The sequence below is a fragment of the Miscanthus floridulus genome, chromosome 13, assembly GCF_019320115.1.
Source record: "Miscanthus floridulus cultivar M001 chromosome 13, ASM1932011v1, whole genome shotgun sequence".
Classification (NCBI taxonomy): domain Eukaryota; kingdom Viridiplantae; phylum Streptophyta; class Magnoliopsida; order Poales; family Poaceae; genus Miscanthus; species Miscanthus floridulus.
This window is the reverse complement of record NC_089592.1, coordinates 89642833-89664997: the sequence shown is the minus strand read 5'-3', so window position 1 is coordinate 89664997 and position 22165 is coordinate 89642833. Positions and strand designations below refer to the sequence as shown.

Below are 22165 nucleotides of genomic sequence, written 5' to 3'. Positions count from 1 at the left end.
TAGCAACTCTTGGTTACTAAAAATAAAATATAACATTGATGCAGGTGATGGCTACCGTAGTACTACCTCCATTAAAAACTAATACAATTTTGAATTTAGATTGAGTTAAGCTTCCGTAATTTTGAACTAAATTTATAAAAAATATTAATATTTATAACTCCTAGATATATTATAGAAATATGTTTCCTCATTAAGACCATGTTTGGAACATATGGTCTAAAGTTTAGTTAAATAAAGTTAATGTCTAAAAGTTTAGATCACTTTAGCTCACTCGTGTGGTCTAAAGTTTTGGTGAGGTTGACTAAAATTTTGACAACACTTATATTTTGTTTGGAGCCTTAAGAGTTAGTCTATAGTTTATTAGATAAACTTTAGACCATGAGATCCAAACTGAATCTAATTCTACCCGGTGTCATAAATATTATTATTTTTAAGATTTGGTTAAACTTTAAAGGCCCCGTTCGGCTTACTCAGAAAATGGCACTATTCAGCTTATTTTTCAGCCGGAACAGTATTTTTCTCTTACAAGAATTCGGACAGAACAGTGTTTTCAGCCAGTTTCGGCCACAGTTCAGCAAGCCGAACGGGGCCAAAATGTTTTAACTTTTTAAAAAACGAGAATCGCTTTTTTTTTCTGGAGGGGTGATGCACGGCGACACAGGGCAAGAACTGGAGGTTGGTCCACCGGTCACTCGCCGTGACAGGTCAGTTGCACCGTCTGACCCGCATCCGTGCATCCACTCACCAACTTGCCCATTTTTTGATATATATTTTGTTCCTTCATCAAAAGCGAACAAATTGAAATCGTCGGGTGTTGACATCAAAATTTGGTAAGCTGCCCGAAAACAGGAGAAATCAGCCAATGGTGTTAAAGTCAAGAAAATCTCCTAATTGAGATATATTTACAAGCCAGCCGAGGAGATGACCTCCGACGTGAAGAAAAGAGAAAAGCAAGGAAGGTCAGAAGAGGGGATTTGTTTCGAAGCTTTCGTCATCTTGAATCTCGATTATGTAATATTAAAATATTTGCTAGATGACAAGTTGGACACACATGCATGCAAGATGATCACGTGAATATGAGAGAATATCAAGAGGTGCCAGCAAGATTAAAACCAAGGAGATATACCACCGGATGCCAACCTCGTTCCATGGCTTACCGAATCAATCAATTTGTCCAGGACACGGTTGCATTTGGTGTGTCAGTGTCGCTTCAAGACGGATCACACCCGGACGCCTCGGTTTGCACATATAGCCGATAAGTCCAGGAATCATCAAGATTATGACTGCGGATCAAATTAAATATTGGCTCTAAGTATTGAAGAGTGCTCGGCACTACTTTGATGCTTGCTGCCTTGATGCACATGATTATTTGTTTGGCCTAGCTACGAAGGTGAAATATTTAAGACAGAGAAAAAGGTTAATTGGTTCGGTCATGGAAAAAAGGGAATCATCTTGGAATGTTTGATCAATGGAAATATTTTATTAAAGCCGATTAGCTTTAGTGTTAATCATGGCTATTAATTGGAAGATGATTGAAGGTTCAGCCTTGATCGGACATATGACATTGGTGCCTGGCCTCTCCGTTACTTAATCATGTCTAGATGAAAGAGATAGCAGCATCAACAGATGTACCTATAGAATACATGCAAGCAAGCGTCAGGAAGGAGGTTTTCCACGGCAAGGATGACATCGATGAGCCGATGTTTCTCGAAGAAGTGCGACCCATGAAGTTCAGAATTATCTACATGAGGAGAAACAAGGAGCCCAGACGCCACATGATTTTCAAGTAATGATTATTTATTGGATCTAATTGTTATCGGCTAGGTGCATTAAATAATGTTCGGCATATCGGGTGATTCATAACCAAGCTGATACACAATTGCGTCATGTGAAAGTAGCCGATAAGCAGAGGAGATATTTTTTCCAATTACCTCATCATCGGCTGAATAATTTTGATGGCAGTAAATATCACATTCCCTAGACTCATGGCGAAGGAATTGAGTCGATAAAGATGATAGCTGATCACTTGCTAAAATGAAATCGGCTACGAAGCTAGCAAATCTCTTCACGTAAGCTGAAAGGAAAGAGCTAGCACGTTATAGTACCATACATGCATAAATACATGTCGACATACAAAGGAAGAAGCTAGCAAGTATGCGTACGCTCATACATGGTATATGCCTCTCAAAGCTCAGAAGAGATCATGTACAGCAAAACAACTCGCTATTCTGCTCAAGGGCCAAGGACGTGGCTTACAGCCAGTTCAACAACGTTGATGCGTACATGACAAAATCGCGAGAAAAGTCAAGCCTACAGGATCTAACTACGTGAACTTGGCTGATCCTTAAATATTATGTGGAGGCATACTAAGTCAGAGATAATGGAGAGCCAACGTACGTCCATTAGCTCCTCATACTAGTACATCCACACATCGGTTCTTCATGAAGAATAGGAGAGCCGATCACCGAACAGGAGAGCCGATCGTCCTATACTGGAACCTATATAGAACCATAACTAAGGCAAAAGTTGGTGCCACTGGCCATAGACCCGCCTCGCTCGTCGCGTTCGACTCCGACGACGACGCCTTCGATGATGTCTCCAACGAGATGAAGATCTGCCCTACTGATAGCTTGATGAGGTCATCATGACATCATAGCTATGTCATATCTCATCATCATCACCACAGCCGAGAAGACGCGGGCAAAGAAGCTCGGTAACAAGTTCGATTGTATTACTACGGAGCAGTAGCGCTAATGGAGAAGAAGTAGCCGTGGTCGAGATCATGCATCTGGAGCTCAGTCAGTTCGGCCTCATCATCTACAACACTAACGTAAAACAGTTGGAGGATATACCAGGACACGAGTGCTTCTCCCATCTGAATCAGAAAGACGCAGCAGGAGGTATACAGAGATCGGTTCACAAAGATACTCATCGGCTCAAAAGATAATCAAAATGTCAAGCCAATGATATAAGAAGCAAGAATTATCAGACTTATAATAATAGCCGGTCGATCAAGGCCAAAGTTCTAGAATAATATTCAGTATGAAAAATATCGGGAATCCAAGAGGTCACAAAGTCGGAACATCTGTGCGCTGTTGGAATCCGAAAAGCATCGCGGTGATAAATGGAGCAGCGCTGTACATCACGAAGGGTACAGGATTCATGGGTGTGCAGATAGAAATCCTTATGGGCATTCTTAACTTCTACTCGTTCATCGGCTCCTCCGGGGTGGATGTCCGATTGAATTGACTGGTTTGGTCTCGCCGGTAACTACATCACATTGATGCTCGGCTGCTTTAGTACCGGCGCTGGCGTGGTTACGACCGGGGAGCCTGTTACTCCTCATGTGGTCTGTCAAGATCCTGCAAATACCTGTCCAGGTTGAACGCAGAGGTGTAAATGCATGCAAGAATGACACCGTCGCTTCCGACTTCTTCGGCGACAACCAGGGATGTCACGAGCTGTCAGAATTCACCGAGAAGGTCGTAGAGTATGCAGGGTAATCAGGCTTGGAATGGGGAAGCTTACATGCAAATACGAGGTACATGCTCGCATATTATTCTTTATTTCTCGCTTTTTCTATTACTTGTGAACAATTTATCATAGGGAAAACATGCTATCTAAGTAGTTGATGAATGATATATGGTATGATGAAAGAAACCTTGTTTCTTTTTGGAAAGTACTTGGAAATTTTTCTTACAAAAAAATTCAAAATCAATAACTTGTCTCCTCAATGATGTTGAAATTCCTACCAAGGCCATACGTTAGTTTTATTAAAAACCTTCGGCATAAGCTGCTTACTTTGTATTGAGTTTTGTCAAGTCTGGTTGATCCTTGTTGAGAGATTTATCATGCTCCCAAGATCAAGATCACATACACGCCACATATATGTGCTGCTTCTGGACTAGAAGTACGCAAAAATATACTTTTCATCTACCCCAAAATATTCTGCTCCTACACTGGAAGGAGGCAAAAAATATATTTGTTAGGATTTATCAAAATAAATGCTCTAAATTCTTGACGATATTTCTCTTAAAAGTTTATCACAAAAAGAGGCATGGGTTATGTAAAAGTAAACAAAAAAATGGACAAAAAAGTCCAAAGTAAAAAAAAGAGAGGAAAAGAAAAAGAAAAAAAGAGATGAAAATAAAGATAGCCCATGTTCTCGCAAAAATATTCCACAAGAAAGAAATATGTTTCAAAAGAGCATAGCAGAGTTAGATTAGCCACCAAATATTCCATACATATACGCATCTTGATCTAAGAGTATGACACTTTCCACCTTAGATCTGGGGTTTGACCTTACAATATAGGCAAGGTAAGTATGCTACATATTTTGTCCCTACCCGAACTCCACATAAACTTTTTAGAAGTAGGGTGAACAAAGGCGAAATAATATTTTGGTGAGAAACTATACACATTGAGCGATCTAAGAGTATCATTTGAGGAGCAAAGCTGTGTTTTAATTTAAAAATCTTTAAAAACCTAAGTTTTCTGAGTAGAAGAAGTGAGGATGACTGAATTCTAATCTGTTCCATTTTTCAACCACCCAAGAAGGTATGATAGACACTTAAAAGTTCACATGTGAAGGTAAGGCTTAGGATAATGTAATATTGCTGCCAATGAATTTCTCGGCTTTTTGGAAGAAGACCATCGGTTAAAGAGTTGTTGGATTATATTGATATATAACATTGATGAGTCAGCAACTTTCCCAAGGACAAGAATTCCAATTATCTGATGGTCAATAGTAAGGAAGGGGCCGATGTTTTTGATTAATTGCCTCTAGATAGCCGATTATATAATTATGGACTCGGGGAGCCAGCTCCTAATCGGCTAAAGCAGAACAAACAATTGAGATCACAGTAAGATGGAATCTAAGCAAGTCATCAGAAGTATCGGCTCATTGCAACCGATTACAAAATGCATAGGAGGATTAATTTTGAAATTATCAAGACCAAGAAAGAGGCCGATGTAGTCCTCAGTATTGCAGTCAGATGTCATCGGCTCAGGAAAAGAAGACCATCGGGCCAGAATAGTTCGAAGCATGAAAATTCATGCTCTGAACTAGGGGGGCCTGTGTTGACACCAAAATTTGGTAAGCTGCCCCTGGAACAGGAGGAATAGGCCAATGGTGTCAAAGTCAAGAAAATCTCCTAATTGAGATATATTTACGAGGCAGCTGAGAAGATGACATCTGACGTGAAGAAAAGAGAAAAGCAAGGAAGGCCAGAAGAGGGGATTTGTTTTGAAGCTTTCGTCATCTTGAATCTCGATTAAGGAATATTAAATTATTTGCTAGATGACAGGTTGGACACACATGCATGCAAGATGTTCGGGTTCCCTTGATTAACGCGACGCGAGGCAGGTTTAAGAAGAGCTGAACGACACAGGCGTGCGTCACGTGAATATGAGAGAATATCAAGAGGTGCCAGGAAGATTAAAACCAAGGAGATATACATGTATACATGATCTATAGACTTTCATGTTTGGCCATTATGGGTACTCATGCAAGTATGGCCAATTAATATATTTGGCCGCATCTGTTCGGTTTAGTTAATATATGGGAAGATTCACGTAAGAAAAAGGAAGACAACCAGGATTGGATAATTCCGTTGGACTGCAGAAGAATCTTGGCCGCTGGGATGTGCGCATGGAGAACTATGCAAGATATACATCGTATACATACAAGAAAAGGAAAGGAAAATACTATTTTTAAGGAGCAAGGATAGGTATCATGCATGTACGTACATATCCGTGGCAGGCTAAGTTGTATATTCGTATATGTGCTCGGCAAAGTAATGTATACTACATCTTTTGCCGGTTGAACCAAACAAGACAAGGGCACGTAGCAAATTCAACAACCAGGATTCTATAGAAGGGGAAGCTAGAGTCCATATAATTTAATATTTCTTTTTGTTTAGATATTTTCTTTTGAGGCAAGTTTTGTACGTCCATAGCCCAGGGTATAAATATAAGCTCCCGGCTAATGTATCAGGACATCCAATCAATTAAAACAAATTGTTTTTTTGGCTTCACGCCAACCCTTAGGAGTAGGAGTAGTGTAGATCTCGGCGAGTTCTTCAACAAGTAGGGCTGCATCGGTCCGGCCGATCTCCGGCTTGTCTGTAAGTACCGTCATGGCTTATACTTCTGTTTGTAAGGCTGCATCGGTCCGGTCGACCTCTTGCGAGCTCTAGTATAAGCTAGTTATCGATTCTTGTTTAGTTCAAGTACGGCTGCATTGGTTAAGTTCGACCTCCACTGCTCGAATTAGATTAAGGTCAAGTTATCGGCTCTACCTAAGGGTGGCATCCTTTGGGTAGATTCATTAAGTTACCGATCTTGCTGATGTTTCTTATTGTCATCAGTTTCAGCAATATCAACCTACCCGATCGAGATCGATCTAGATCGGCTTCACATCCTTTTAGTCCCTCGTTTATTCTGTTACATCGCGATGGTTCTTACTTTAAACGACGGATTATGTTTCATCGGTTGTTCTACTTCGATCTTGATCGTGCATAGTACGTGGTCAAGGCGTGTCTGATCTTGAAAAGGTTTACTAGCTAGTTGAATTTGGTCTATAGCTCGCTATTATGGATGTATCGATCCGGTTGACCCCCACTGTTAGTAGTTTAGATCGAAGGATGCTAGCCGGTAGATTTGCTTGCGACCAGGCGCGACCTTGGCTGTTTGTTATGCCTGCATCAGCTAAATAACCGATTGCTCGTACTTTAACGCTCATAGTGTGTCTTCATGATTCTGTTAGATGTGAATAGATATGTTTGCTTTACAAGGTTTAATATGTTATCTTTATTATGGCTGTCATCGATCCGGTCGAACCCCACTGTTAAAGATAACAGGTTAGATCTGATGAGTTTATAGATATGTTCGTATTAAATAGTCGATCGTTCTCATGCTATGATCATTTTTACCTAAATCGGCTATTTTAGCCGATTCGTCTGTGCTTTCACACGTATAGCATATCTTTCAGAAATCTGTCAACGTATAGATGGTTTTATGGATTCTTTGGCTTTAGTTTGTTGTTATCATTATAGCTGTATTGATCTGGTCGAACCTCACTGTTGATGGTAACAGATTAGATTCAGAGCATTTGTAGATCCATTTGTACTAGACAGTCGATTTGTTCGCATGTTATACCCTTTCTCGTTAAATTTATCGGCACAATGCTTTACACCGGTTATCTTTACCTAGCTGATGATTTTACTTATATCTGGGTGCATTGTATTCGTTACTGGAAATCGATCATGACCTGCGAGTGTTACCGTCCTTAACAACCGATTTCTTCTCGTATCGGCTATTTAGTCGATTTTTCCGTCTGGCTGCTCCCGAATCGGCACACTTGGAACTGTCTGGGTAAAACCGACATGTTCCACCCTAAATTACTGATAAACTTTCTCTCCTTGTCAATTGCAGGTCAAATTAACTAGCACGCCCTCGGGAGGAATTTGCAGGATCGACTGGTCCTACGTTGAAGCCAAGCGGATCTCCAGCCTTGCTCCATCAAGCAGATCCTTCTGTCTTGCTGCGTGTCGACGCATTTTTTGTGCCGACACCAGGTAATTTAGCCACTCGCGTCCAAGAATTGACTGGCCAGAATTTTTTTTGAATTTGCATTGCACGGGTCATTTGTTTTTTCTACAGAGTCTTAGGTAACCGGAGATACCATACTGTGCTGGATGGGTGAACTGCATCAGGAATCAGTCAGTAGTAGAGTCAGGGGTGCAACAACAAACACTAGTTTCATTTTTTTATATTAAAAATGGTTGCACCGGAGTATTAGTAGTATTACTGATACTAATGTATATGATGATACGTGATAGACTAGGCTATATGGAGTAATGTAGTGTTTGTAGTGTGGGAAGCAAATGAAAGGTACTTTATGGTTTTATTTGAGGAAAACAATGGAGATCCCTTTGGGGGTTTGCCTTGGTGTCTCTTTCTGTTGGGGTCCATTTGAGTGCTGCCGAATGGTTTTCTTTCTTACTAATATTTTCTTCATTCCAACCAATAGTAATGTTATCGGTTATACCCTTTTCTTTTTATTTACTAAAGGTAACGTGGAAATCTTATAGGAATTATTGTACAAGCTACACCATCAGTTCAGAAAATGTAACATATTTTAGTTTTATCATAAATTATTTTTTGTAACTTTAGAAAATGATATTATATGTGCCTATAAATTAAATCAAAGACAGAAATTTATATCAGAACAAACTTTTGAATAAGGAGAGTAAGATCCTGTTTGACATGGCTTCTTTGGCTCTAGCTCCTTCAATTGAGACATAGCTGGCGAAGCCAACAATATTAGTTTTATTGACTCCTAGTTTATTTTTTTAGAAGCGAGAGAAATGACTCCTTGCTGCAATGCATAATAATCTTTAGAAACCAGAGCCATTTTGTGAGGAGAAGCCCTCCCAAACAAGGCCTGTGTATTAGAACCGATCCGCGGATGAGGTACTTGTAGGTTAACCATGGAGTCAGCCCCATTGCTTTCACCGTCTACCTTTGTGCTTGTTGCTCGGCTCAAGTCTTGTTTGGCACCCTTACTACCCGTGTCTCTTCAGCTGAAATAAATCTAAGTGCTTGTTTGGCCTATGGCCGCAAGACGCCGGAACTGCATCGCGACTCGCAAGTGCAGCACAAAAATCAACCAACGAAGGTTTGGCGAGCTGAGGTGTCGAAAACTACTTACTTGCTGTTAGGAAACTGTGGCGGCGCCAGAGGTCTGGGAACCAATCAAACATCAGCAAAAAGTGGGGCGTAGGAGGTGTGATGAGATTTGGCGAACTCTGAGAACCAACCAAACACACCCTTAGTAGATAAAAGTTGAAGCCATGTTGGGTTCTCAGTCTTTGGAGATGGTTTTTACCGGTGCGATTCAATGTAATGGGAGTTCCGAGTTATGCTAAAATTTGGCTTATGCTGATGTTTATGCTGAAATATTGTGAGAGAAAAATACTGTTCTATAGCTGAAAAGTAGTGCTGAATAAGCTCAAGCAAACAGGGTAGAGAGCCAATGACTCTATTACGTCTGGTTGTGCTGGCTTTTAGGCTATCCTGCTGTGTTTTGGCGGACGAGCGTTTTAACGTTGTGAACTTAAACTAGATGTTTCGCTTTATTGGTAATAAAGCGGGAGAGACCTAGTTTTGCAAAAAAAAAAAGTCAAAGCCATGCCAAACGAGCTCTGGTCCTGCAAAAAAAGATTCAGCAACAGCCTACATGTGTTGCTCTTTTTTTTTTTGAGAGAGAGAGAAACCTACATGTGCTGCTGGAATGCTGGACTACAGAAGCTGCTGCATCGGCGCAGCCAGAAAGAATCCAAGATTCCAACGCGGGGCCCATGCGGTTGCTTCTCATCCCACGGTGGTTCGGCAGGCTCGGAGAGAGAATCCAGCCGGCAACAGGTGCCGGGCCCACATGGAATCGCTCAGATACTTTCCTTGTCATCTCCAATTCCAAATACTGCAACATCAACAGCAGCGTCATCCACTACTCACACTGCACCAGATGAAAATTTTGACTGTTCATCCTGTCAAACAGACAATCAGCCTGTTCGCTTGTTGGTTTCAGTCAGTCCAAACTAGCCAGCCAATAATGTTTTTCTCTCACAATAAACCAGCACCAGCCAGCCCAAACCAGTCCAGAAACCAACCAGCGAACAGGCCGAATAAATTAAACCTCCTAAAAAAGAAATATCATATGTGTCAAGGTCATGTGACCGAATTTTTTTATTTTTAGCCCCTTTTTTTAAAGTTTTTCATAAATACGCATCTGAAGAAAAGTTTTTAGAATCTGGACCCTTAGCTCGGCGCCATCGACGAGACCAACGTGGAGGTGACATGGCCCTGGCGCCGAGCACGACGCCGTAGATTTTAGCGCCGAGCTTGTGTTTTAACCCGACCTCAACCTTCCTGCCCGAGCCTTCTTTCTCTTCTTTCTCCTCCTCTCGGGTTTTCTCTCTCCCCATTTCGCCCTACCTCACGAATCGGCATATTGGACCTTGGAAACTTTGATTTGATCCGTAGATCTTCGAGAGCAAGGTATCCTCGCTCCCCTCCTAGTTTTTTTCGCATCGATTCGGTATATATTAGTCGGATTTTTAACCTAAGAATCGTCATTACTCATTCTATCCCTCAATATTTATATTATACAACCATAGGATGATGCCAAGGCGTGGGAAAACTAGCAAACCTAGGCGCATGTAGTTACGTTATGAGTTTATTGTTCTGCATCAAATGGAAAACCCTAGGTTTAGGGTTTAATGTTAATTGCTTTCGGTTCTTAGAACGAAATTGGTTGAATTATAGTTATGGTTCTCATTGACATTTATTTGTGATGTTTTGATTTATGTTTGTTAAATTACATCCGTTTTATTAGATGCAAGAAATGTTTTAGGAGGAGTTTTGACAAAAACGGGGTCGTTCTCGAGAATTATACCCCAACGCGTCTAGCAAAGATGCCCTCGCCCCTCCTGACCTCCTTATCTCTAACTGTGACTGTGGTTTCCCGGCTGAAAGCTCTAGTTTTGTTTTGGTGAATTGATAAAACCCTAAGTGCTAACCTAGTTTATCAAGTGATCATGAGATAGGTAGCACATTACAAGTGGTGAAGCAAATAAAGATCATGACATGACAATGGTGATGCCATGGTGATGATCAAGTGCTTGGACTTGAAAAGAAGAAAGAGAAAAATAAAAGGCTCAAGGAAAATGTATAAATTATAGGAGCTATTTTGTTTTGGTGATCAAGACACTTAGTGAGTGTGATCTCATTTAGGATCGATAGTCGTACTATTAAGAGGAGTGAAACTCGTATCGAAATGCGGTTATCAAAGTGCCACTAGATGCTCTAACTCATTGCATATGCATTTAGGATCTAGTGGAGTGCTAACACCCTTGAAAATGTTTGTGAAAAAATGCTAACATATGTGCACAAGGTGATACACTTGGTGGTTGGCATATTTGAGCAAGGGTAAGGAACTTCACCGGCGTCCTAGACAGAAAAGACGGAGGTCACTGTGAGTGACCGGACGCTGGTCTCGGAAGGACCGGCGCGTCCGGTCAGTAGAAGCTACCAAAGACGCTGGCATCGGTCTCTGACCGGACGCTGGGTCACTTTGTGACCGGACGCTGGAGGGGTGCGTCTGGTCCTGCTGACATGGCAGCACACAGGGGAGTTGTCATGTGACCAGACGCTGAGTGTGTCTAGTCGAGCATGACCGGACGCGTCCGGTCGTGAAAAGTCATCTCTAGATGCTTACTGGAAATGATCGGACGCTGGGTTTCAACGTCCGGTCACTTTGAGCTGCTGCGTCCGGTTGTCTTCTGACCATTGAGATCGGGCGCACAACATTTGAAGAGAGGAGACACATGGCACGCATCGCGTGATCGGACGCTGAGGTCAAGCGTCCGATCAATATGACCGGAGCGTCCGGTCACCCCGCGTTGTGTCTAGTGAAGGGGTACAACGGCTCTATTTCGTGAAGGCTTCTATTTAAGCCCCATGGCCGGCTCAAGCTCACTCTCTTGGCTATTTGCATTGACATAGCAACCTTGTGAGCTTAGCCAAATCCCTTCCACTCATCTATATCATAGATTCAATATCTTTGTGAGTTTGGGAGTGATTCCAAGTGCATTGCTTGAGTGTTTGCATCTAGAGGCATTTGGTGTTCGTGTTTTGCTGCGGGATTCACTTGTTACTCTTGATGGTTGCCGCCACCTAGACGGCTTTGGAGCAGTGAGGATCGTCGAGCGAAGGGTGGTGATTATCTCCGGCTCCGATCGTGGTGATTGTGAGGGGTTCTTGACCTTTCCCCGGCAGAGAGCCAAAAGGTACTCTAGTGGATTGCTCGTGGCTTATGTGATCTTCATCTTGTGTTGGCTGTGCGGCACCCTATTGAGGGTTTGGCGTGTGATGCCAATTAGCACGTGAACCTCCAAGTGAGTGAATCGTCACAACGAGGAGTAGCTTGCCGGTAAGCAAGTGAACATCGATAAAAATTATTGTGTTCATCATTTGATTCTGAGGTGATTGGTCTTCATTGATATTGATTCTTGTGATTGATTGGTTCACTCCTCGACAAGGCGGTATAATTATCTTGCTCTCTCACTTTACATTACCGTAAACTAGTTATCAAGCTCTTTAGTGTAGCTAGTCGTGAGAGCTTGTTAGTTTGGTTAGTGTGGCTCTTTAGTTAGTCTTTGAGAGCACACTAACTTAGTGTAGCGTTATAGCTATTGTGTGGATAGAAACTATATAAACTAGAATTGTGGTAGGTGGCTTGCATTTTTAGTAGGCTAGCGCAACACTTGCTTCGCCTCATAATTGTCTAATCGGTTTGTTAAGTGTTGTTGTAGAAATTTTTATTAGGCTATTCACCCCCCTATAGCCATTAGGACCTTTCACCGGCCCATGTTTTTCAATCGAAACATCCGGACACAACGGCGCGGTGCTTCTACACATGCAGTCGTTTTAATGTAAGAAATTGGTTAACTATCTTTTTTCTTTGTGTAAGTATGCTACTAATATTTTGTTGGAATCTCATTGTGTAGGACCATGAGAGGTGCTTTTTCTTTCAGTGGATCGACGGTGCAGACAAGTTTGATCCTAGGTACCTCCTTTTTGACAATTGGTTTAGAGGGAGACATCCACGTGAGCACTTCAAGCGGTGAGTTCCACCCCCCTAACCCCCCACCAATGACGGCTAAGGAGAAGCACCTAGCCGCAGTTAGACGACTTGAGGAACCTCCTCTGTGCGATTGCGGAGATCGAGCTGTGATAAACCCTGAGAATACGTTGGAGTTTGTATGTCCAAACAAGCATGAAGTAAGTGCAAAGTGTATGTGTTGAAATCTTGAGTTATATGTGTTCATGTACTAATGTCACCTTATTTAGGTGTTTTCAATGGCGAAGTGTCGTTTCAAGGAGTGGTTGTATGATCCTAAGAACCAATGGCCGGAAGAACCACGAAAGGTTAAGGAAAAGAAGAAAGAAAGGGTAATTTACAAAGCACCTCCTGTCATGTGCGAATGTGGTGTTAAATCCAACTATGGCCTAGTCCCTTCGGAGCTTGGAATAGGTCATTATTGTGACAATATAGTTGAGTATGATGAGGTTGGTTATTTTTGTGGTAAACATGAAATCGTATTTTGTTTCTTTTGCTAAGGCATATATGATATAATATTTCTTTTGAATAGAGCACTAGGAAATGTAGGTGGGAATGTTATGATGGTCAAGCTAAGTTCTTAGATGAACTGAAGGGGAGGCAAGTAATTGCACGGAAGAGGGGATATGGACCTGACTACGTCAACCTATTCGTTAAACATCACAAAGAAAAGATACGTGAGTTTGCTTGACATCGTGATATTTATAACTCGATCGATGTTGGGCTTAACAAATAGAGATTGGAGAGACGGATGACGTTAGAGGAGGAGAGGGCAAGGAAGGAGGCAAGGGAGGAGACAAGAGTATAGATGCATGCCTTGAACGAGTATGTTGCTGCATTATGTGCTAGTGAGTGCTTGAAAGCCTTTTTTCGTTGCCTGATTTTAAATGTAATATAATCGCGTTGCTAACTGATTGCATTTTATACATGAAGGGATTTTAAATGTAATACATGAAAGATACGCCTCAGCATCTCAACATCACTCTCTGTCAGCTCTCCAACAGGGCGATCATCATCAGAATCAAGAACCCTTGCCATATCATATGGCTCCGAATCATGCATAATTTCAACACTATTAGAGCCACGGAATCCATCTCCAAAGTGCACTTGCATAGCAACAGGGGGCACATCCATATTCTCAGGAATATCTCCTGCAACATAAGTAGAGAAATGAGGAAAGAATGAAAGAAATGGATGTAAGGAAGGGGGTAAGCTCCCAATAAGCATGCGGTTAAGACACTTACTCGGATAATTCTGTGTCAAAGCGATCTCATGAGGAAGATCTGCCACAACAACATGAGTTTGACAAGCATCTCCAACTACCGCATTGGGGGCAGATTGAGCATCGGGAATCGTAGATGCAACCTCCATATCCATATCAGATTCTAGGACGGGAGGGTCGATGTGTGTCTGCTGACCCATTGGTGGGGAAAACCCATGAGGGATGGGATCAACTAACACCTGATGCACAACCACGTCTAAACATTGCAGCTGACTCTTTATAGCCGATCTCACATAGTTCTTCCACTGATCCGCACAACCAATTGAGATCATTCACCTGAGGATGTTGGGAGGAGAACCTAGCTGCAGTACACCATCAACTACAATGCCATCATCTCCAACGCAATGCAGCTCCTCCCGAGCACGTGCAAGCATCTTAGTAAATGAAGGCCTATCATTGAATAGCACAGGCACGTTTTGCATGTCAACAAACTCAACATATCCATAGCGATCGTATTCAACGGTGCCTCCATGATATATGGTCACTAAGTTGTCCATCTAGTTCAAACACATAACGAAACACATATCCTTTAGTCAAAATTAGACGATAGATAGTACCTAACAAGTACTTTCTAACTACAAACTAAGTAAATAAGATAACAACTACATACATAGATAAAGTGTACTAACTAAATAGTTAGGTCCTATTTAGTTAACTAAATATGTAACTACCTATCTAAGTAGCTATCTAACTATATCTATGTACCTATGTATCTATGTTTCTATCTATCTACATATACATCTCACTAGATCACTAACTAAATCAACTACCTAAGTCATCGCATTAACTAGTAAATAACAAACGTCAACTAAGTATGTACATTGCATATTCACAATTTTTACCTTTGCAACGACTGATCCGCGGACGACGGCCGGCGGTGGCGCGTGGCGGGCACGGGTGGCACGGTCACTGCACGGCGGGCGCGACGTGGCCACGGCACGGTCACTGCACGGCGGGCACGGTGCGGCGCGCGCAAGGCGGGCGCGGCCGGCGGTGGCACGGGTCCGGCGGGTGCGTGGTCCGGTGCGGTGGCCGCCGCGGCAGCGGCCGAGGAAGCGGGGAAGGGCGGCCGGTGAGGGGGCGGTGCTCAGCGCGGGCACGGGGCCGGCGCGGCCGCGGGGCAGAGACGGCGGCCGGCGCGGGCTCCGGGAGCGGCGCGAGGCGGAGACGGCGGTCGGCGCGGGCTCCGGGAGCGGCGGTGGCGGCGCGGCGCGGGCGGCCGGTGGCGGGCTCCGACGTGCGCCGGCAAGGGCGAGGGCGAGGCCACGCGGGCTCGGGGGCCGGTGGCGGGCTCCGGGCGTGGCGGCGGCGGTGCTCTGCTCGGCTCGGGCGAGGGAGATGCGAGAGAGGGGGGAGAGGAAGAGAGAAAGGATTGGTGCCCATACGTAATAAAGGCTCGGCATCAATCACCCTGGCGCTGAGCTTGGCGTCAAGATCTACGGCGCCAGGGACGCTGGCGCCGAAACGTGTTAGCTCGGCGTCAACATCGGTGGCGCCGAGCTAAGGATCTAGATTCTAAAATATTTCCTCTAGGGACGTATTTATGAAAAACTTTAAAAAAAAGGCTAAAAATAAAAAAATCGGGTCTTGTGACAATGGTTTGTTAACCCCTGCGGCTGCCGGCTGGATTCTCTGCAGCGATGCTGCGCAACTTGCTTAGCGTGCATGCAATCCAAGGCATAATAGTGGTGCAATTTCCCCCCCTCTGACAAAAAAAAAAATCTTTTTGCGCCGAGATCCTTAACGTCCTGACCGATGTGTGCATATCTCAGCAGCCAGCAATAATCATGCTCTTGATTCTTTCCCTCATCTTTTCTTAATCCCCACTCGTTGCACGGGCCTCAGCAAGTGCTGTGATGTGGGCAAATGAATTCAGGGAAAGAAAAAGGCTGGTGGGGAAGCAAAGCAGAGGCGACAATCAATTTGCAGCATTCCTGGAGTCAAAAGAGAAAAGATCTTTCAGTTAAAAAAAGGAACAAGCTTTCAATTGCAAATGAAAAAAGAAAATCAGGGGTCCATGTACAAAGATACTACTGTAGTAGATACATTGCATACAACTGCAGAATCGTCGCTCTGCTTACTCTGGCTGTTATTAGTGATCCACTAACTAACCACACCTCGGGGGCCAGTAATTGGGCGTCATTTTCTGCTCCTGTTCCAAGAGCATGCGTATGCACGAAATCAATAGATCCATGAATGAAGAAACGATCATTGCACTAAAGGATAAAATCTTTGAAAAAAGAAGCAGGGAGAGTGGTGCCTGAAGTGGAATGGAACTGTGGAAGGGACACCCAATTGTCTATAACGATCAAATTTATATAGTCGAATAATTCACCATCCATCCGTGTTCCACTCGCGTAGAAGTAACAGGGCTCGGAGCTCGGTCGCGTACGTCGCCTATGCCGTTGCGTGGCGAATTCACTCTCTCCCCCTCCGCCCATTCGGCCACCATATAGCCTAGCCGCCACCGCCACACCACCCTCCCACTCCGTGGCGCCCGCCTGCCAAGAACCAGTAGTCTCTCTTGGCCAGTCCTACTGGTCCTTGACGTCCGTGGCCAGTCAGGTTGTGTTCTTGGAGTTCTTTCGCCGGGGCTAGGTGCGGTGGTGAGGCGGTGTGCTCGTGCTTGACTGCTTGTACATGAGGAACAGCTGCGGCGGGGGAGGGAGGCAACCTGGGGAAGGAGGCGGGGGAGGCGCTGGGGCTGCTGGGCTGCGTCAATGAGGTGGTGGCGGCGGTGGCGGCGACGTGGAGGCCCATGACCGACGGCGCGCGCGTCGAGGCGGCGCCCAGGCTCGCGCAATGGCGCGTCGACGCGCTCCCCTGCTACACCTACCGCAAGTCACTCCCCTTCCGCATCGGCCTCTGGAACTGGTCCGTCTCCTCCCTTGCTCCCTCCCTCCCCTTCCATGTCTCTCTGCTTCTCTGCAGATTCGTTCAGAAAGTCTGTGCTTTTTTACTTGTTCTCATGTCGGATAGGATGCAAAAGTTTCAACTTTAGTAGTGATTTGTTACTACTCGATCCAGTGCTCCTGATTTGTGTGTGAATCATGCGCGTCTCAATCCTGGATGGGTGTTGTTTCTTCAGATTGAGGTTTCTGGAGGTAGTTTGCTGATTTACAAGTTCATGATGTATCGCTTGTCTTCCTCTTAATTTGGGTTGATCATTTCATATAGTAGTTCTGATAATCTGATTGATAGTGAGCTATTCGATAAGTTGGTGAGTTTTAATTTTTCTTGTTGTGTGGTACTGAACTTCCATCGGAATATTGTTCTTTGTTGAGGCTGTAAAAAAAAAACAGAGTTTTGGCAGTACAGCGTCGTGTCTGAATTTTGGCCTCTTTGGCAACCAGTATAAATACATTCTAGTTTGGTACCTCGTTCACTAACTTTGGTTGTATCCGCTTAAATAGCTAAATTTATACTTCCAACCAAAACTATATCTAGCTTCCTTTTAGTCATAGGTGGATACCTTTCCTCACCAACCTATATGTAGTCAGGATTTTTTCTTAACCACATTTGGTGCGTGAGGGAAACGGACTTTGCTTTGAAACAAAGATATTTCAGACAAAGGTTCACTTTCTTGAACCTCCACTTCTAATAATTTTTTTATGTTATTACTAAGAAAATCTTTGATCAATCTGTATGCTTCCTTAATATTTTTTTCATATGATAACTGGATGGATAAGTCATGATGCACATTGACACAATTAAAACCATCAGCAGTTCTTTTTAGCATTAATACCAGTGAAAATTGATGTCATGTTATCATCAGCTAACTTTTCTGTTGCTGCAATGTGAAGGTACCTATCTGTTGAGAGAAATAACAAGCAAACTTGTGTTAAGCTCTTTGCAGAGAATTCGAATTCTCCCAAGAACGGCCCCTCCGCTCCAATAGCTTCCTTTGTCACCAAACTTCTCATATCTCTTCCACCTAATCAACAGACCATAGTCCACCCAGGTAAGTTTCTTCTACTATTTGGCATGTACAGAAAATGGGTGGACTATTTCTCATACCTCCACTTCTAATATTTGGCATGTACAGAAAATGGGGATATGTTTGAATTCTCAGTTTGTACGTTAGTCATCATGAAAATGAAAGGAAATCTGCAGTTTATTTGATTTGGCTACAAGAATATATGCAGAATTTGAGTAGTAAAGACCAGGCAATACAAAATGTTATATTTCTGAATATATGAATGACCAGTGACTCAGCGAGGTTTGAAATTGGCAGCTATTGTTATTTCCAGCTGAGTTCTTCGTTCTAATGTGCACACAGCAAGTGGGAGTGAGTGACTGATGATGCCAAATGTTAGTTATTTCTATCTAACAGGTGATTTACACATATGCAGGAATTTTCGACAAAAAGCTGAAACACGACGGTTTTGTGTGGGCAATCGATAGCACAGTCACAGGGAGATTTGTGATTGAGATAGAGTTTCTTGACCTGAAGGTCGCTGATCCATCCGTAAGCACGGCCTCTCTGTCTTCTTGTGTTTTTTTGTCAATGGTTGGTACAACAACAATTAGTGAGTGGTAGGGTACGTGGAGTGCTGCCCTTGACTCCCCTGAAAATAATAAGGTCTAGTCTTGCACAGGTTCGCATGTATAGAAACTTCATCTTCTTTCTTGCGTTGAAATAAACAACCCAGTGGTCTGTTATTGGTTAGTCAGTTGATATTATATGTGATGTCGATATGACACCTGGAGATTTTTGTCAGAGGCTATATTAAGAATGCATAACAGAAACTAAAAAGGAAAACAGAGATCTGCTGCCACCTGCCACCCAAGGTCGACCTAATGTCAGGACAGCCTTTCTTTCCAACTGAAATTTGGGAGAGCCTTGCCAAACTTTCAATTTGTTCACCAGCAAATCTTAACATCAAGACACTATAACATGCCATCAACACATCAGTTACAGGAAGAATTTCACTGGCAGCCAACAATTTTAAAAAAAAACAGTATTGACCTTGTGTGCCATGAACAATTCAAAAAAAAAAAAAAACGTTCAGTATTCTCCTTGTGTGCTAGACTACTTGTAACAGTCTGTATTGTATCTAACGGTTTCCATGAACTGCATTTCGTCAGGGTGGCGAACCAGCCTCAATTTGGGCCTCCCGCCAGATCAAGCAGTGCTCAGACAGCACGGCCCTGTCCTCCCTGGCTCGGATGCTGCACGAGGACATCCTCACCGACATCACCATCAACGCGGCGGAAGGCAGCGTGCGTGCGCACCGCGCGATCCTGGCGACGCGGTCGCCGGTGTTCCGGAGCATGTTCTCGCACGACCTCCGGGAGAAGGAGCTCTCCACCGTGGACATCTCCGACATGACCCTGGACGCGTGCCGCGCCTTCCTCAGCTACATCTACGGCGACGTGCGCGGCGAGGAGTTCCTCGCAAACCGGCTGGCGCTTCTCCACGCCGCCGACAAGTATGACATCGACGACCTCAGGGAGGCCTGCCACGAGAGCCTGCTGGAGGACATCGACACGGGCAACGTGCTGGAGCGGCTGCAGACGGCGCACCTGTACCGGCTGCCCAGGCTCAAGGGTGGCTGCCTAAGGTTCCTGGTGGACTTCAGGAAGGTGTACGAGATGCACGACGATCTCAACGCGTTCCTGCAGACGGCCGACAGGGACCTCGTGGCCGAGGTGTTCCATGGCGTCCTTGCTGCGTGGAGCGGGCGGTGAACCATGGGTGCATGGCATTGCAGTCTGCAGGTGTGTACATCTGGTTGGTACTTGGTTCAGTTCATCAGAAGCATTGTTTGGAGGATTCATGCAGCCTGATCGCTTGTTGGTTTCAGCCAGGGCTTATCATGATACAGTGTTTTCCTCTCACAACAAACCAGCACTAGCCGGACTTATCAGCCCAGAAACCAACCAGCGAACAGACTGATTGATGGAAAAGCGTGTAAATATATTTGCAAACAGTACATGCATGCCAGTAGTTGGCCTGAAATTTACTGTGCATGCCTTGATTGGATTTTGTTCATATCATGTGGAAATCTAATTCTTGTAACCTATTGCTGGAATTGTAATACATCAGCTGATATGCTGCTTATTGCAAAAGTTACTTGAGACTTCACTGATAATTACTATTACATTAGTTTCTTTTGTGCTGGTAGCTGGTAAACTCTGGTGCGTTCTGTCTGACTGAATTACACAAGATTTTAGAAATGATTATTGAACAAATAAACAACTGGCCTATTAGCTCAGTTGGTTAGAGCGTCGTGTTAATAACGCGAAGGTCTTCGAGACCTGCATGGGCCAAGTTTAATCACTCTTTTATTTTTGCTATTTTCATTTTTTTATTCTTTTTTTTGCTGCTTCTTTAATTTTTCTTTTGCTATTTTCATTTTTTTATTTTTTTGCTGCTTCTTTATTTTTTCTTTTCTGCTGCTTTTTTTGCTATTTTCTTTTTTTTATTTTTTTTGCTGCTTCGTTTTTTTATTTTTTTTCTGCTGCTTTTTTGCTATTTTTCATTTTTTTATTCTTTTTTGCTGATTCGTTTTTTCTATTCAGATTTTTAAAATTTTTTGCTGCGTTTGTTGCTATTTTTAATTTTTTTGTTCTTTTTTGCTGCTTCGTCATTCTTTTTTTTGCTATTTTCATTTTTTATTCTTTTTTTGCTGCTTCTTTAATTTTCTTTTGTATTTTCATTTGTTTATTCTTTTTTTTTTGCTGCCACTTTTTTCTATTTTCATTTTTTTAATTTTTTTTGCTGCTTCGTTTTTTCTATTCAAATTTTTTAAATTTTTTGCAGCTGCGTTTTTTGCTATTTTCATTTTTTTTATTCTTTTAGCTGCTTCGTTTTTGCTATTCAGTCTTTCCATTCTTTTTTGTTGCTTTGTACTTTCTATTCCTTTCATCCTTTTTTTATATATTCTTTTTGCTGCTTCGTTTTTTTGGTTTTCATTTTATTCTTTTCTCACATCCTTTTTTTTTCTACCACTTGGCTATTATTTTGTTTTCTGCTTCCTTTTTTTCTCTATTCTTTTCTAATGCTTGGCTGCTTTTTTTTCTATTCTTTTTTACTGCTCTTCATTGATTTAACTAGGTGTCTTTTTGCTTTTTTTTTTTTGCTACTTTTTTGAAGAATCTCAGAGCTCAAACTTCAGGTTTACGCATGGAAACTATATGTTTTCGTGTCAGAGATTGGAAAGGTAATGGAGCATGTGAGAACTCGACAGGCTGTTACTTTGCCGAGCCATTCCAATCATTCAGATTTCAGACATCGCTTGCTCAATGCGCTGATGATGCCAACATCATCCATGATTGGAATGACAAATCTCTGCGGGAATAATCTGCTGCAAGCCCATGGCAAAATAAAATGGCACTTCAGTCTTCCATGATCAGTTGTTGCATTCTGTCTGTGTGTGTATGTGCATATAACTGAACCTAATTGCCAGGCATCAGAGGGCTGCATCCGCATGACAATTGTAACTGCTGCATTACAAACATGCCAAAAGTTCAGTCTCGAATATATCAGCCTACAAACCACTTAGTGGTAGCAAACCACAGGTCCGTGGCATCCCATGTATAGTTATATTATATAGGAACACACTGAAAGGCTCTTCATTTACACAAACAAAGAGAACGATCTGTAGTTCGGTTCTTACTGAGCCAAACTTTGCTGCTGTCTAGTTCTTCAACAACATATGCAGCTGTCTGCTCAAAGATGCTGAAACCATAACACAGCTGGCAGAGCAGAACACCTTCAGAACAGAGTGGATTACAGGGATTAAAAGCAACTTAATCTTTGATTTGAGATTTGGTTGGGGTGTGCCAGGCCCTATCAGCAGTGCAACGTCTGGGCGACGCGTGAGGGGCCCAGTGGCTTGCCACCGTGATAGATCCCCTCCCATAAAAAATAAATAATAAATTTAATATGCCCGCAAACAGATACTACCCTTGATCTTAGCCAAAAGGCAAAAAAAAAAAAAGGTATGCTTAGCTGGGCGAGGTGGGACTAAACGAATGAACTAGCTGCGGCTCAGGCTCTGCCGAGGTCGAGCGCCCTGGCAATATATTGTAATGGGCCGCGGTCCAACGCAGCTGCCATCTTTTCCTTGCTTTAGGCCCACCCGTGGAACAGCGCGCTAGAGCCCAACAACACACTCGATACGTCTTCCTTCTCATTTCTTCCCCTCATTATTATTATTATTATTATTATCTTTTTTCTTTGTCATGTCAAT

The 22165-nt window shown here is 43.1% G+C and overlaps 1 protein-coding gene and 1 pseudogene across 4 annotated transcripts; one reads left to right on the top strand and one right to left on the bottom strand.

Annotated features, from left to right (window-relative positions):
• The first annotated feature begins 16188 nt into the window (after nucleotides 1-16188).
• Nucleotides 16189-20076, top strand: LOC136500531 (BTB/POZ domain-containing protein At1g55760-like). 4 transcript variants are annotated; one of them, XM_066495904.1, is made up of 6 exons: nucleotides 16189-16841; nucleotides 16995-17071; nucleotides 17824-17928; nucleotides 18320-18435; nucleotides 19056-19688; nucleotides 19775-20076. In XM_066495904.1, the coding sequence occupies exons 1-5, from the start codon at nucleotides 16726-16728 to the stop codon at nucleotides 19656-19658; spliced, it is 1017 nt and encodes a 338-aa protein (XP_066352001.1). In that variant the 5' UTR covers nucleotides 16189-16725; the 3' UTR covers nucleotides 19659-19688; nucleotides 19775-20076. The 4 variants fall into 4 exon arrangements, with proteins under 4 accessions (XP_066352001.1, XP_066352000.1, XP_066352004.1 ...); XM_066495903.1 differs by having other exon boundaries at nucleotides 16190-16841; nucleotides 19056-20076; XM_066495907.1 differs by lacking the exon at nucleotides 16995-17071 and having other exon boundaries at nucleotides 16195-16841; nucleotides 17814-17928; nucleotides 19056-20076.
• Nucleotides 20077-21745: 1669 nt separating this feature from the next.
• LOC136502361 (U2 spliceosomal RNA) lies at nucleotides 21746-21911 on the bottom strand (annotated as a pseudogene).
• Nucleotides 21912-22165: the final 254 nt, after the last annotated feature.